Below are 14,587 nucleotides of genomic sequence, written 5' to 3'. Positions count from 1 at the left end.
AAATAACTTGAATCAGATGTATCATTCTGCATCATGTTCAGAATGTGGCAGCACCTCATTTGGTTCTGGCAAACCTGCACAATTTCCATTACACTTTGTTCTCTGAGCTTCCAATAATCCTTGGAATTTCAGTTTTACGCAACACATCTGCGCTTGGATGCCTGTTTATAAACAAGTGAAAAAACAAAAAGGTGATTTACAGGGGAGGGAACAGATGCCTAAAGCCTGTTTGCTCTTGGGTCCCTGTAACAGCAATTGCCTTTGTATTAGGCTGGGATTTGCAGCATGGGAGAGGAAGAAGGCAGTAATGGCCTGATGGTAAGCTGGTAGAGCCAGGGCTTTGTCTGCATTCCTTACCCGCTTGCTTTGTGTTCTCATGGAATTGTACAGAATTAAAAGAGATCTTTGGTTTGGTTGGGGGTTTGTTGGTTTCTTTTAATTTCCTCCTCCATCTCTCCCATTGCCTCCCCTGTACTATTGGTTGATGTAATTTAACCTCAGTCTGTTTGTGGTGACATTTTAATCATCTGTTCCTGATTTACGTCATCTTGCTTTTCATCTTTAAGTTTAAAATATGTTTCCCAGTCTTTATAACTTTTAAGCATGGGGCTCTGCTTTGTCTAAGGGAAGGCGCCATAAGGATTTGATATATATTGGTGCTAAATAATTTGATTCAATAAATATTAACTGTGCTGGGCTGCGTTATTGCACAGGCCTTTGCTATTTTTACCCTGCTAATTTCAGAGAGTTGTGTTTCATTAGTTGGACAACCGACTCACTGGGATCTGCTGGTTGTTTTCAGCAGACAAAAATATGCTCCTGATATTTAATTATGCCTCTTAGCAGGAGAGAAAGGGCAAGCTGAGCTGAATCCAAAGATTGTGGAGCCCCTCCACACTCTAATTAAAGTTCTGCTTGGCCATTTCTGTCCTGACTGTTGCTGGAGGGGCAGAACAGTCGGAGTGGTTTGAGCAGGAGCATGGCTTGGGCTCTGGGGTGGAGCCAGGAGTGTCTGTGACTGCCACAGTCAGCTGTCACTGAGATGGCTCTGCAGAGGCTTCGTGTCCTGAGTGGGTTTTTAGTTAAGTAACTCACTTACAAATACTTGTGGGTATGGCCTGAGGGCAGTCTGTCTTTTCATAGCAGAATTTTAACCTGTATCTGTTTTCTCTTTGGAGGGGCAGGAGGTGTCTTTTCAGAGAACTGTTCATCTTTTCATTGAACAAAACACTTGACACAAAAACCAGCAGAAGGGTTTTCAATTTTTGTCTCTTGTGTTGCCTAGAAATTATTTTTCCTGTTGAAATGGAAATGTCAGTGCACTGACCTTGTCTGAGCTGCATAAGGAAGTAAATCACAACTGAAAATAAGCCTGTTAACTTGGTCTGTAAAACTGAAAGCTCAAGCTGTCTGATGTAGGGGCTGAAGCACAAGCAGCCAACAGCACTCAGTGCTTGCTAATTTCTGAAATAAAGTTCCATCTTATGAAATGTGTAACACATCCTCACCCTTTATTTCTCTCCTTGTGTTTGAAACTCAACAGTGAAACATTTCTGGTTCTCAGGGAGTTGTTGGTTGGTTTCATGCAGCTGGAATGCTGCATGAAACCAACCTGTGTATTCTTTTTTAAATACACACGAAAAGAAATTCAACCTTTGAAACTGTCAAAGTTTCAGAAAATAAGTATGTGGGAATGATATGTTGGTATTTAAATGTTTATAACTTATTTTTTTTTGAGAATCTTATCTCTAGGCTGCAGAATCCTAAACAATAGTATATTGCATTATCATTCATTTAATCTCTGTCTTTCCACTTGGCAGAACCTGGGGAAGAGGATCCCACAGCTGGAAAAGCTCAAGCACTCCAATCAGAAATCCCTGATGGCCCAAGAAGTGACTCTCATGGCTTGAAGGAATGGCAGAGATCAGCCTCTCCTGAGTTCTCACTGTCATCTGGCTCAACGTGCAGGTCAGTGAGGCTGCTGCTGTGTGCTGGGGGAGAGCTGCTGGAAGAGCTGTGGCACTGCCAGGGAGCAGTGCAGGCATGCAGATCACAGCAGGGGTGCTGCCTGTGCTCACAATTCCTTCTGCACGTGTTCCTGCTTCCCCACCTTCAGCAATGGAGCTAAAGTACAGGTAGAATTCACTTCATACTTTGTACTGCCTTCATAGGAGACTGCTAGTGTAAATGTTCCTTTTGATACAGAAACAGGGAGTGCAATGTCTGGGCAACCAGGAGTGTCTTTGGTGAGTCCCTTCCACTGCTTTACCCTCCCATCTGCTGGAAGTTTTATTGGAAAGGTCCCAAAACTGATGCAGCCCCAGTCTTTTAAGTAGTGTAGCTGTAAGGACCTGTGGTCCCAGTTTCTGGAGGAGAGGTGAAAAAGTCACTGAAAACAAATACAGAATAATTGGGTTTTGCTATGTGTCTGAAAGCAAGAGAGCTAATCTTGCTATCTTGTTGATAACAGAATTGAGAGGAGAATGCAGGTCTGCATTACCCAGGATAAAAGGTTTCCTGTGTTTTTAGAAGTGGGAGATAATCGGGGGAAGTAGCTGAAGGTCACCAGCTGAGCTAGGAGTGACATTTCTTGATTTCCTACCTCTTAGACCCCTAGCATCTGCCTCTTCTTCCTTGTTCTGCAAATATCAAGAGTAAGGTAGTGATTGGCATCATTGTTGGTTATTAACAGAGCAATCTAATTGAAATATTTTGACAGAAACCAAATTTCCTAAAGTCATTTGGTTCACAAAGAGCTTTTAGAAGTCATCATGAGGGTTAAAGAGCTTTTAGAAATCATCATGAGGGTTCCCTTCCACAGAGGGAAGTGTTGAACTGGAAGTGAAAGCCTAGAGAGACTTTGGAACAGGGAGATCAGCCTGGGGGATGAGAGAGCATCAAGCAGTAAATGTCTTTGTTTTACAGGACAGACTTTGCTGCCTGTTGCCACTGACTTGCCTGGGTGGGAGCATGCAGTAAATATTTGTCAGTAAACAGCAATCTGCTGCCAGGCAAGCACTGGGGGAGGCAGGAGGGGTCATTGTTGCCCTTTCAGAGTATCCCTGCATTTCTGTTTGACTTCAGACCTGCCTTACAGACCAGTAAAGCCCTTCCCCTCCTGTGGCCTTTCCCCTCTGTGCTCTCTGTGTCTTTCTGCCTGAACTGGACCTGTAAAATTGATAAAGGCAACAGATGAGTTTATTTGCTGTTCAGTGTGTAAGAAGCCTTGAAGGTGAGCACTGCTGTGAGGGGGCAGGAGGGCTGCTGCAGTGCCCAGGTCCTGGGCAGGTCCTGCTGTGCCCACGGAGCAGCTTTGGACTGGGCAGTTCCATCCAGGACTGCTCTCTTCCTCCCAGCCTGCTGCTCCCTCAGGGCTCTGTGTCCAAAGGGCCCTGGGTGGTGGCAGCCCTGCCAGGGCCAGGAACACCCCTGTAGTCATTCCAGCTGCATGAAAGAAAGACATTTTATCGCTGTCTTACCGTGGGGCCGGGATTTTGTTAATTGTAGTGAAATAAATCCAGCAGAAATAAAACAAGGATGATTTAGATGTTGATGGTTTTAGTAGTATTGTGGTATTGTATCAGGTAATGGGTTTCTGAGGCTTGTGTTTTTCTGATAACGAGAGGGTATCCTTTGCCAAGAGTAAATGTTTTTCACATTGAAATGTCAAAACTAGAAATGTATTTGGAATTCCAAATCTGCATGCTGTGTTCCTGTGAGGAGGGCACTTCTAAATGGAGAGCTGTTGTATTGATGAATTAAAACAAAAGGAGGATGTTGAGTAGCATATAGAATGTAACAGAACAATCCACAAGTCAGAATTGAAATGTTTGTTCTGCAAGAAGATGCTGCAAAGAAATCAGTGATTCTTCTGTTTTCTCCTAAATAAGGTTTGTCCCTTTTCAGTTTCATGTCAATACTTGCTAAGGGAGTAGTTGGTCAAGATTAGAAATTCATCCATTGTACACTAATCTCTGATGAACTGATATTATTCAAAGGTCCGTGCTAAAACTGAAGAAATGAGAATTTCAGTCCTGCTGGGGAAAAGATCCAGGCCAGGCGTGGAGGTTGTAGAAGTGCCCCAGACATGCTTGGGCTCTAGAGAGATTGATGATCCCACCAAGAGAGCAAACTGTGTGTTACAGATAAGCACCAAAACACAGCCATGGCTTTGAAAGGGTAATTTTTCAAAGCTCTGAAGTCACAGTTGCACAGGGCTTCCACAGGACTGCAGTGCTCCATAGGAATAGTCCTGTGGAATTCTTTGACTTTCTGGGACTGAAGCCAGAGATTATGCAACTGCTTAAACAATGGGAAAATTAGAAAATAAATTAGGAGGAACAATGATAAGCCAGTTAATGGGCTATGTAAAGGAAGTATTCCATTATAAGTATTTTATATAATGGGGTAATATGCAGTTCTTTAAGCAAATTATTTTTTCTTAAAACTGTGTTCAGCACAAGTGGCGGTCCTTGATGACTAGAGTGCGACCTGAGCAGCAGACAAGGCCCAACACTGGCCATGTCTGAGATGCTGAAACACAGTCAGAATTTTGAAATCCTGGTGGGAAAGTGCTGTGTCCACAGCCTGTATAAATCCCTGTGCTGTTGGAATACCCAGAGTGGCTGCAGTGGCTGCCAGGAGGGGCTCATGCCCGAGGAAGGGGCCCCATTTGCAATAAATGGGCTTTTTGGCAGTGAGCTTAGGAGCCATTGATCAGGATCCAAGCTCTGGGTTTAGCAGGTCACTTATCCTTGGATTTATGGGCTTTACATGATACGGGCTGTAGTTCATCAGCAGAGGAGGTGGAAATGGGAGTGCCCTGGATGGCAGCAGCCCTCTGAAATGGGTGGCATGGCTTGGCAAAGCTGGCAGGATGCAGTGCTTGGAAATGCTGTGTGAGCTCTTCCTGGGCAGCTGCCTCAGCCAGAGTGTGGAGGCAGCGCTGTCAGATGAGAGAAGTGTATGAAAATGTGTTGATCAGTGCAATAATTGCCTTTTATAGATCTTCAGGACTTTTTTACTTAATAAATCTTACACTGCTTTGGCTCAGAGGTGATTTGTATCGCAGTGTTTGATCTGTGAGTTTTGGCCTCAAATGTGGGTTCATTGTGAAAGGATGATGATACTTTTCTGCTATGCTGTTGATTCATACTTTTCTTCCCAAAACTTTGAGCTGTAACAAATGGCAGGAGCTGTGAGGCCTGGTGGCAAGTCCTGGGGAGGTTGTCAGATAGGGCCAGCGGGCGGCCTCGCCTGTGTGTGGTGGAAGCTCTTACATACAGGCTGTGTCCAGGAGGACATCAGTCCCTGGTCAGGAGCCCTGGGCTGGGGACATCTCTGAGCCCTGAGAGCAGGATTTGTGGTAGGGAGTGCTCCTGGTGCTTCAGCCACCACATCCCACTGCTGCCAGACTCCTGAGGGAAGCAGTTCAGGAAGATGCAGCAGATCTTTCCCTTTTCCCAAGGCACAGCCTCAAAGGTGTCTTCTTGGGCTGCAGAGGGGGCCGTGGAAAACTAAGGAAGCCTGGAAAGAATCAAGGAAAACAGCAAGATGGTGGAACCTGTGCAGGGTTTGGTACAGACAAGAGCCCCTCTGTGGGGGCCTGGGCAAAGCAAAGACTGGCAGACCTCTCCAGAGACAGGAGCATGAAGCCACGGGCACGAGGTCTGAAGAGGAGGTTCTGGAAAGCCATGGAAGGTGCTGTGTTGCACAGCTCATCTTGGACATGGCACAGTGCCTGGCTGCTCCAGCAGCGAGCTCATCCCGTTCTGTGCAGGGGGACAAAGAGCAGGCAGGATTGCAGGAGGGAGGAGCTGCTTGCCCTCACTCCTGGGCCCTGGGCATTCACCTCCAAATGACACTGGTAACACGGCGTGGCTGGAGCTCATCTCTTGTGCCAGCATTGAGGGAGAACATGCCTGGAGCCTGGGATGGAGGGAGGGAGGGATGGAGGGAGGGATGGATGGAGGGATGGATGGGTGGGTGGATGGATGGATGGGTGGGTGGGTGGATGGATGGAGGGATGGATGGAGGGATGGATGGATGGATGGATGGGTGGATGGATGGAGGGATGGATGGAGGGATGGATGGAGGGATGGATGGATGGATGGATGGATGGATGGATGGATGGGAAGATGCTGGCTGCTCACGCGAGGCCAAGGAGGAATCTAATCTGCCTTAAAATAAACCAATTCAGAGGACTGTTTGCTCCTCTCAGTTTTAGAGCAAGACATGTCATTCACACTTAAATCAGCTTTTTTCTCTCTATTTTAGGGTGGTGTGTTTATCTTAAATGAAAAAGCAGGGGGTGGTGGAAGTCAAACCCAACTGATGGTCGAGAAAGGAAGAGTTGACTCTTGGGCGACTGTCTGTAGGGGCTCAGGGGAACCAATCCTGCAGGAATGTGGAGTGGGAGAATTGCCTGAGTCACTGGAGATGCATTTTTCCCAATGTGGAGGCATGAATAAGTGCAGGATCACCCTGCCAGAGGATGCTGGCTGTATCTTGAGCAGTTCAGGTGAAGAACTTTAATCATTTTGGCTGTAAAAATTGACTCATCTGGAAATGATCTGTAAAATTGTGGGAGAGATTAGTGACCTTCACTTTAGGAAAGGACAGAAAACCTGTTGTGGGAATTTGTCTTGAATTTGGAGTCTGAATAAAGTCTGAAGGGGTGTTTTGCTGTGCCTGCATGCAATATAGATAGATACCTCTGAAGCATTGAAAAGGCTGGAGAAAACACTGGAGAAATGAACAAAACAAAAATTCTAAATTCTGTGATCTCTTTGGCCTCTGTGGGCTAAAATTTATAGAAAGAAACCCCTTCAGAATGAGGCAGCTGTTTCTCTTATTCACTTCATAGCCTTCAGTTTAAGGGCTAATCATTTGATGCTATGAAGAGGGAGGAGTTTTCTTCAGGGAAAGAAAAAGTTAATTTAAAATACAAATTCAGTTGGTGGTCAACTGTGGCATATTTGAGGATATTTTTTTTAAATTTTCAAGCACTTTTGTCCCCTGGCATGTGCCAGAAAGGTGTGTGACTACCTCAGCTCCACAGCCAGCCTGGCTCAGGCTCTGTAACTGAGGCTGGTGCGTGGCAGAGCCGGGATGCAGAGAGCTGAAGGCAGTGCCTGGCGTGGAGCAGGGGGATGCTGGAAGGGATCCTGAGGCAAAGGGCTGTTTGCCCCAGCTGGAGCTCCGAGCCCTGCTTTGCCCAGCTCCTGCAGCCCCTCAGTCTCTCCCTGCTCCTGGGGCGTGGGAGTCAGTGGGGCTCTCTGGGGACCGATGGCTGTGGCGTCAGGGGCCCGCTCATGGCTCCGTGTGTAGGCCAGAGGTGGAACTCGCTCCAGGACCTTCTGTACTTGGTTTTAAAAAAGTTTGGTAGGCCTAGGCCATGGATTCCACATGTGAATTCTGAACGCACATTACTGGTTTGAACGTTAGCCAGGCTTGTTCAGTTTTATTGTTTTGCGGTGACAAACGCGGCGGGTGATAAATGCTGCAGTTTTCAAGGCAGGGAAGTACATCATGTTCGGGCCTCAAACCTGTTCTTTTTCTATTTTGGGGGACTAAAAGCACACAAATAGCCCTGTGTCCTCCCCAGTTCTTTTTTAAAATGCAACTGGAACATCAGAGTGGGGTTTGGAAATATGATGATAACTCATTCCCTGGGCATCCACTTCATGCACTGAAAATGAGCTTTTGATGGGCTTCTAATTCTGAGAGTAAAAACAAGGTTGACTTTCAAAATGTTTCCCATCCATTTTTGGTATCTTTTTCCTTTTTATCTGTATGACTGAATGTGCATGTGTTGGAGGTTACTCTAACCTGGTGTTGTTTGTCCAGCCAAATTCCTGTTGGTTCTGCAGTTATCACCACAGTAACAGCTGAGGACTCTCACTTCACAGGGGAGACAGAATGGCAAAAAAATCCTGCTGTCTTACAGCAATTTCATGTCACACTGATTTATTCAAGAGAGACTTTTAAAAAAGAAGGTACACTTTACCCCCCAAGACGTCTTGCAGATCCTCTCCAGAGAAACTTTCTGGTGCCTGGGAATACAGAGGTGGTGTAGTTACCACCTAACAGACATAAACATAGAACTGTCTTGTGTGTTAAGGAATGATAATGAGACCCCAGGGATCACTAAAAATGAAGTGAGACAGAAGTTTCTGGACTGTGCTGTAGGTTGGTGTTATTTCTCATTGCTGTTGGTCCTGGAGGGGTTGGTCTCATCCAGGGGTTCTGCTCCATTGCCAAGTGGAGCCCTGCGTTGCTGTAGGTGTTGCTGAAATAATTTCCATCCATTTTATTTTCCCCTTCAGCACCAGTTCAGACATTCTGGCAGATGTGGAAGGGTCTGAGACGTGTTCAGCGTCCTCTGACAGGTGAGTAGACTATCCAAGAGCTGAGGTCCTTGGGGTGGGTTTGGGTCTGTAGCTTGCAGTGGGTGGAATCCTGGAGAAGCAAATGCCTCAGCAAAGTCAGATTGTTGAAGAATTCCCACAGTTTTGGGAAGCACAGTTTGGTCAGTGTATATGGATCCTTGAAAAATGATCCCTGGGTCCTCCAAGAATCCACAGATGCCCAATTGAATATCTTTATTCTAAGGGATATATAACTATATATTTTAATTTAAAAAAAAAGGAAACTGCTTTGTTATGGAAAATTAAACCTGATCTTCTATTACATTTGAAAATTCCATTGTTGACAGAGCTGTAGGTGAGGCTGACAAGTTGAACAGGCTGGAATTGAGCATCTGTTTTGATTTACTTCTGTTTGAGATTAGAAGAGCACTTCTTGGTTGTTAAAATCTCAATGTCTGCAAGTCTGGATCGTGTTTCTGTTTCCCACATGAAAACCCATGTGAAGGGGCTGGGGAGAGCTGGAGAGGGCCGTGGGTCCACGAGGCCCCTCGGTGCTCTGGGAACCTGTGTTTGGGGCCAGCACCAAAGCCCAGCTGGATCTGGCTGCTGGGACTCACACAGATCTCCCTGGGCATGGCTGGGGGTCCCAGGGCTGCAGGAGAGCCATTTCCATCGTGGTGCAGCTCTGAAACACAGCTTGTTCCTGCTGTAGCTTTAGTGTGTATCTGGTGGCAGTCAGCAGATGTGGACTTGAGCATCTCAGAGCTGTCCATTGTTATTTTCAGCTGTGAATTCCCAGTTTAAGACAAATGAATAGTCCCTGCAGGATGGATTCAGCCTAGCAGATGGTATAAGACAGAGTGCACTTGAAAGGAACGTTTAATTAGCAAAAGCTGTTGGCAGATTAGTGGCATCTTTCATGTCAACACTATGTGGAATTTTAAGCTCCAAGGCTGAATGACAGAAATCAGCTGCTTCATTTACATACAGCTAGTTTAAGAATTTTTTCTTTAAAATTAACTGTGACTAAAAATAAAACAGTTGTTGAGTTTTCTGTGGAAAATACTTTGTCCATAAATGAGGAGAGTGCCTGGCATGGCTGCAGGCCCCAGGCCCTCTTTGGGGGTAATCCTGACCAACCTCTCATCCTGCTTCCAGGTGGCTGTGCCCCAGACTGCCTTTTCTGATAGAGCATCCTTATGCTTTTTTCAGTGCCAGGGGTTGTCCTCACTTATGGACACAGACTCTGGGGGGTTGCTGCTGTCCCTGGGGTTCCAAGCTGGTCCCTAGGGACAGAAGGAGAGGCATTGTCATGGCTCTGTTCCTGCGGGCTCAGAGGCTATGGGATGATTTGTGGTGCTGTCACCTTCCTCAATGAGAAGGCAGAGAAATATTTCTCTCCCCACCCTTGGAAGTGTTCAAGGCCAGGTTGGACAGGGCTTGGAGCACCGTGGGATGGCGGAAGGTGTCCCTGCCCATGGCAGGGTGCAATGAGATGATCTTTGAGGTCCCTTCCAACCCAAAGCGTGCCCTGATTCCCCATCGCCTGTGACATGTCTGTGTGCAGCATCTGTGTGCTGCTCACAGTGCTAGTGCACAGCAGCAGTGTGTGCTGTCTGGGGCCCTTGCAAGCCCCTGCTGCCCTCTGTTCTCTCCCCAGCAGCAGCTCCGTGGCTCTGACCAACAAGAGGAAGCTGCGGCGGCCGCGGGTCCCCGAGGACAGCGGGGCGACGCCCCAGGGCAAGAGGAAGAGGAGCTAGTGCTGCAGGAATGCCCAGCTCAGCCTGGGAAACACCTCCTGGCTTTCTCCCATTCTCTGAGTGTCTGGGTACTGAGTAAAATGCTGTATTTTCACATCACTGCCATTCCAGCTGCCTTGGTGACCAGGCTGGTGGGTTTGCCCACAGCCCTGTGGGCTGTTGATGGTTGAGGCTGGGCACAGAGTCCAGAGCCCTGCAGGAGCCTGACCTGGCTCCTGGGCCCGAGTTCCCTCTCTGGTGCAGCACCTGGGTCTGTGTGCTGCCCCTGTTCTGCTTGCATCCTGGGCCAGCCTCATCTGCCTCCTGGGAGCAGCTGCAGGTGTTTTGTTTGGGGGTGGGCAGGCACTGGAGCCCCAGTTCCTGGCACTGCCAGGGGAGGGAGGGACCAGGGGATGCAGGGACATTCTGCCCTACACTAACAGGCTTTTTTATATATGTCTTTGTAAACTTACTCAGTATTATGTGTCATTATTTCAGTTTGAAGTCCTGAGACTGGGAGGAAGTTGGAAGGTTGTTGGACGTGAAGTATTTTAGCTTTCAAGCAAATAGTTACATTGAAAAGTCTGATCTTCCTTAGGAAGTGGTGGGATTTTGTGGTGCAAGAAAATGAAGGAAATGCAAGAAACCTGAACACCAGGGAAGGCTTTGAAGAATAAAGCTCGTAAGCAAAATATGAAAATACTTCAGGTGCTTTTCCTGAGCCCTGAAGTTTTGGTCAGTGGGAGCTTGGCAAAGAAGGCACAAAGTCTGGGTAAGATTGAGGGTTATTGTGCCTTGACTTCAGAGTGAAGCTGGGATTCAGGAGTAATCCTCCTCAAGCCATGGTTCCCAGGAATATTTGTGTTTGGAACAGGCTAAATCATGGCAGATATAAACTACCCTAAGTGCACGAGGTGGAGAGATGCAGAGGCAAAGCAGAAATCTGGTTGTGTTGATTTGGTTCTTTTCTTGCTAAACCAAACCTTTTGAAAGACAATAATTGATGTCTGCTTTAGGGCTGCCTTTTTGTCACAGCAGCTCACCTCAGGCATTGGAATTGGTTGCAGTTGGCCAGTGAATGGTAATAAAGCTGTAAATTAGTGTCATAAAGGGCTTTCTGCAGGCATTTGCAGAGCAGCTGCTGCTGTGGGGGAGGGCCCTGGTGTGGGGACACCGTGCCTGCTGTGGCTGCTGACATTTCCACTGGAAATGAGCTGAGAGCCACGTGCCAGGGGAACTGGGGCAATTCCTGGGGGCAGAGAGGGCAGAGAGCAGCTGACACGTTAAATACTAGCACAAATCAGACTGGTTTGCTGACAACCTGTGAAGATTAGGCTTTTTTAATATCACTTATTGTTGTCATCACCATTCAAAGTCCAAACTGGTGACCTTTGCCTGAGCTGGAGCTTTTTCCTTCCTTTTGATGGGGCTGTGGGTTGGTGCCAGAGGGGGGTGGTGCCACTTGTGGAGTTGACAGACGTGAGTGGGGTGTGTGCAGTGAGTCGTGGCTGAGGTGCAGGGGGAGGCTGCATGGAGCAGACACGCTGGGCAGTGTGCATGGAGGCTTAGGAACAAACGTGGGTTTGGTGGTCTGCCTGGTGCCCACCCTGACCCAGTCCTGCCCCACACCCAGGGGCAGCTCCAGCCCCAGGCAGTGCCAGGGTGCTGCCAGGTCCAGCCTCTGCCAGGAGTGGCTCTGATCCCCTGGGTGCCATAAAAGATGCTTGCTGCACATCTCACCAACCCAGGATTCACAGGAACTGCATAACATAAGGGAAAAAACAACAGGGAAGGAAACACAGTGTCCTCCCCACGCTGTCCTGTCCCCTGCTCCCCTGGGCAGCTCTGCTCCTCCGTCACAGAGTCAAGGGGCACTGGGAGCAGCTGGGGACAGCCAGGCTGGGGGCACAGGTCACAGCCAGAGGAGCCGAGCTGGCGCTGACGGGGGTGCTGCTCAGGGTGATGTGGGACAGGGTCCTGCTGGGGCTGAGCATGGCCCCAGCGGGGGGAAACCTCCACCATTGTTCTTTGGGTGAGTAATCATAAAGTTTCTGCATCCTCCTGATACTTTTTCACTGATGGTGAGTGATGTTTGTCACATCCCCCGCAGCCAAAGCCTTCTGCTGGGCTGGCAGGGCAGGGCTGGGGGTCCAGGGCCCTCTGTCTCACCCTGCTCTGGGGTCCTGGGACCCTCCATCCACCCTGCTGTGGGTCCATTCCTGGATCCAGGGCAGATTCCCGATGGCTGTGGCTCCCTGGAGAGCTGGGAGTAGGGTGGAAGCTCCCGGGGGACTGATCCTGGCAGCCAGGGTGGGGCTGGGCTGCCCCTGGCAGGCTTTGGGAAGGGCTGCCTGGGGCAGGGAATCCATTCAGCGGGAAATGAATTCAGGCTCGGGGCAGTCCCTCAGGCCGGGCAGAAGGGCAAAAGTGGAAACAAAATAATCAAAAAGGAAAACTGTCCTGTTCCCCCAGCCCGGCAGGAGCCGTGAGAAAGGCAGCGGTGCTGGGAGCGGGGGGAGGCAGGAGCAGTCCCCGTGCTGGACAGGGCCTCCCTGCTGCCTCCCACCGCCGGAACCCTCTGGAAGGAGCAGCTGGGGCTGCGGCTGGGGCAGGGGCACCACCCGGCTTTGGTCGGCTCTGCAGATACCAGGGCTGTCTGTGGCATTGCCTCGGGCAGGCGGGGGTGCCTTGTGCCCAGACTGGGGAGCCTGGTGCTGCCTGCTCAGAACAGGAGCTGCTGGTCCCAGACCTTCCCTCGAGGTCACTGAGTGAGCTGGCACAGGGGGAGCTGGCACACAGCTGGGCACTCGGGGTGCTGGGCACAGGGGGAGCTGGCACACAGGGAGCTGGCACACAGCTGGCACTCGGGGAGCTGGGCACAGGGGGAGCTGGCACACGGGGAGCTGGCACACAGCTGGGCGCAGGGGGAGCTGGGCACACAGGGAGCTGGCACACAGCTGGCACTCGGGGAGCTGGCACACAGAGAGCTGGTACACAGCTGGGCACTCGGGGAGCTGGGCACTCGGGGTGCTGGCACACGGGGTGCTGGCACACGGGGAGCTGGCACACAGAGAGCTGGCACACAGCTGGCACACGGGGAGCTGAGCACACGGGGAGCTGGCACACGGGGAGCTGGCACACAGAGAGCTGGCACACAGCTGGCACTCGGGGAGCTGGGCACTCGGGGAGCTGGCACACAGCTGGCACTCGGGGAGCTGGCACACAGTTGGCACTCGGGGAGCTGGCACACAGCTGGCACACAGGGAGCTGGCACACGGCTGGCACTCGGGGAGCTGGCACACAGCTGGCACTCGGGGAGCTGGCACACAGGGAGCTGGCACACAGCTGGCACTCGGGGAGCTGGCACACAGGGAGCTGGCACACAGCTGGCACACAGGGAGCTGGCACTCGGGGAGCTGGCACACAGCTGGCACTCGGGGAGCTGGCACACAGGGAGCTGGGCACACAGGGAGCTGGCACACAGCTGGCACACGGGGAGCTGGCACACGGCTGGCACACAGGGAGCTGGCACACAGCTGGCACACAGGGAGCTGGCACACAGCTGGCACTCGGGGAGCTGGGCACACGGGGAGCTGGCACACAGCTGGCACACAGGGAGCTGGCACACAGCTGGCACATGGGGAGCTGGCACACAGCTGGCCCTCGGGGAGCTGGCACACGGCTGGCACTCGGGGAGCTGGCACACAGGGAGCTGGCACACAGCTGGCACATGGGGAGCTGGCACACAGCTGGCACTCGGGGAGCTGGCACACAGCTGGCACACAGCTGGCACATGGGGAGCTGGCACACAGCTGGCACTCGGGGAGCTGTCCCAGTGCCCCGGGCTGGCGCTGCCCTGGGCTGGAGAGGTTCCCTCGCAGCCAGGACTGGGCAGTGAGAGCTCAGGACACGGGAGGTGGGCTGAGCACCCCGGGAGGGACCTGTGGCTGCTGGGGACAGGTCAGGGGCTCTCAAGGCCACTTCTCCAAGGGTGCTGTGTTTGCTGGCAGGAGTTAAAAATCAAAACCCTTTTGGTTGAAGGAGGGTCTGTTTTGATAGAAGAGCAGATATTCTGGCATTGGAACCCCTCACACAAAGAGAGGAATTGAAGATGAATCACAGCTGCCTGCTGGGCAAGCCCAACACCAGCTTCTGCTGCCCAGAGGAGAGAATAATCATGGTTCTGTCCCACCTGGCCCTGGAGGAGCCAGAGGGCCTGAATTCAAAACCATTTGGACAGACAGGTGAGTTGGCTCCAAAACAACCACCTGGAACTAGATAAAGAAGAGCATGAATTACCAGCTTCAGGAAGAAGGTAAACACATTACTGCAAATGGGAAGTAATTAGGCTGAAAAGTTTGTGTAAATGTAGCTGGGCTTCATTTCTGTACTGAAAGCTCACTGCTCTGGTTAATTATTTGGCCTTACAGAGGCATTCCTGGAGCCTGGGGTTTCATTGCAGGTATTTGGTGGGAGAGA

At 50.3% G+C, this 14,587-nt stretch overlaps 1 protein-coding gene across 5 annotated transcripts in view; it reads left to right on the top strand.

The window, feature by feature from the left end:
• Positions 1 to 14,587, top strand: part of RAD18 (RAD18 E3 ubiquitin protein ligase) — a 34,921-nt gene that overhangs the window by 16,790 nt on the left and 3,544 nt on the right. Inside the window, exons 11-13 of one of the 5 annotated variants that reach the window (XM_059856874.1) lie at positions 1,821 to 1,968; positions 8,328 to 8,390; positions 10,033 to 10,228. In XM_059856874.1, the coding sequence (XP_059712857.1) occupies positions 1,821 to 1,968; positions 8,328 to 8,390; positions 10,033 to 10,129 (308 nt within the window). In that variant the 3' untranslated portion in view covers positions 10,130 to 10,228. Of the gene's footprint in view, positions 1 to 1,820; positions 1,969 to 8,327; positions 8,391 to 8,716; positions 9,070 to 9,154; positions 9,347 to 10,029; positions 10,229 to 14,587 lie in introns of those variants that run through there. The other 4 variants (XM_059856872.1, XM_059856876.1, XM_059856875.1 and 1 more) reach the window with 4 other exon arrangements.

This window comes from Haemorhous mexicanus, chromosome 11 (genome assembly GCF_027477595.1).
Source record: "Haemorhous mexicanus isolate bHaeMex1 chromosome 11, bHaeMex1.pri, whole genome shotgun sequence".
Taxonomy (NCBI): domain Eukaryota; kingdom Metazoa; phylum Chordata; class Aves; order Passeriformes; family Fringillidae; genus Haemorhous; species Haemorhous mexicanus.
This window is presented reverse-complemented; position numbering and strand designations above follow the sequence as displayed.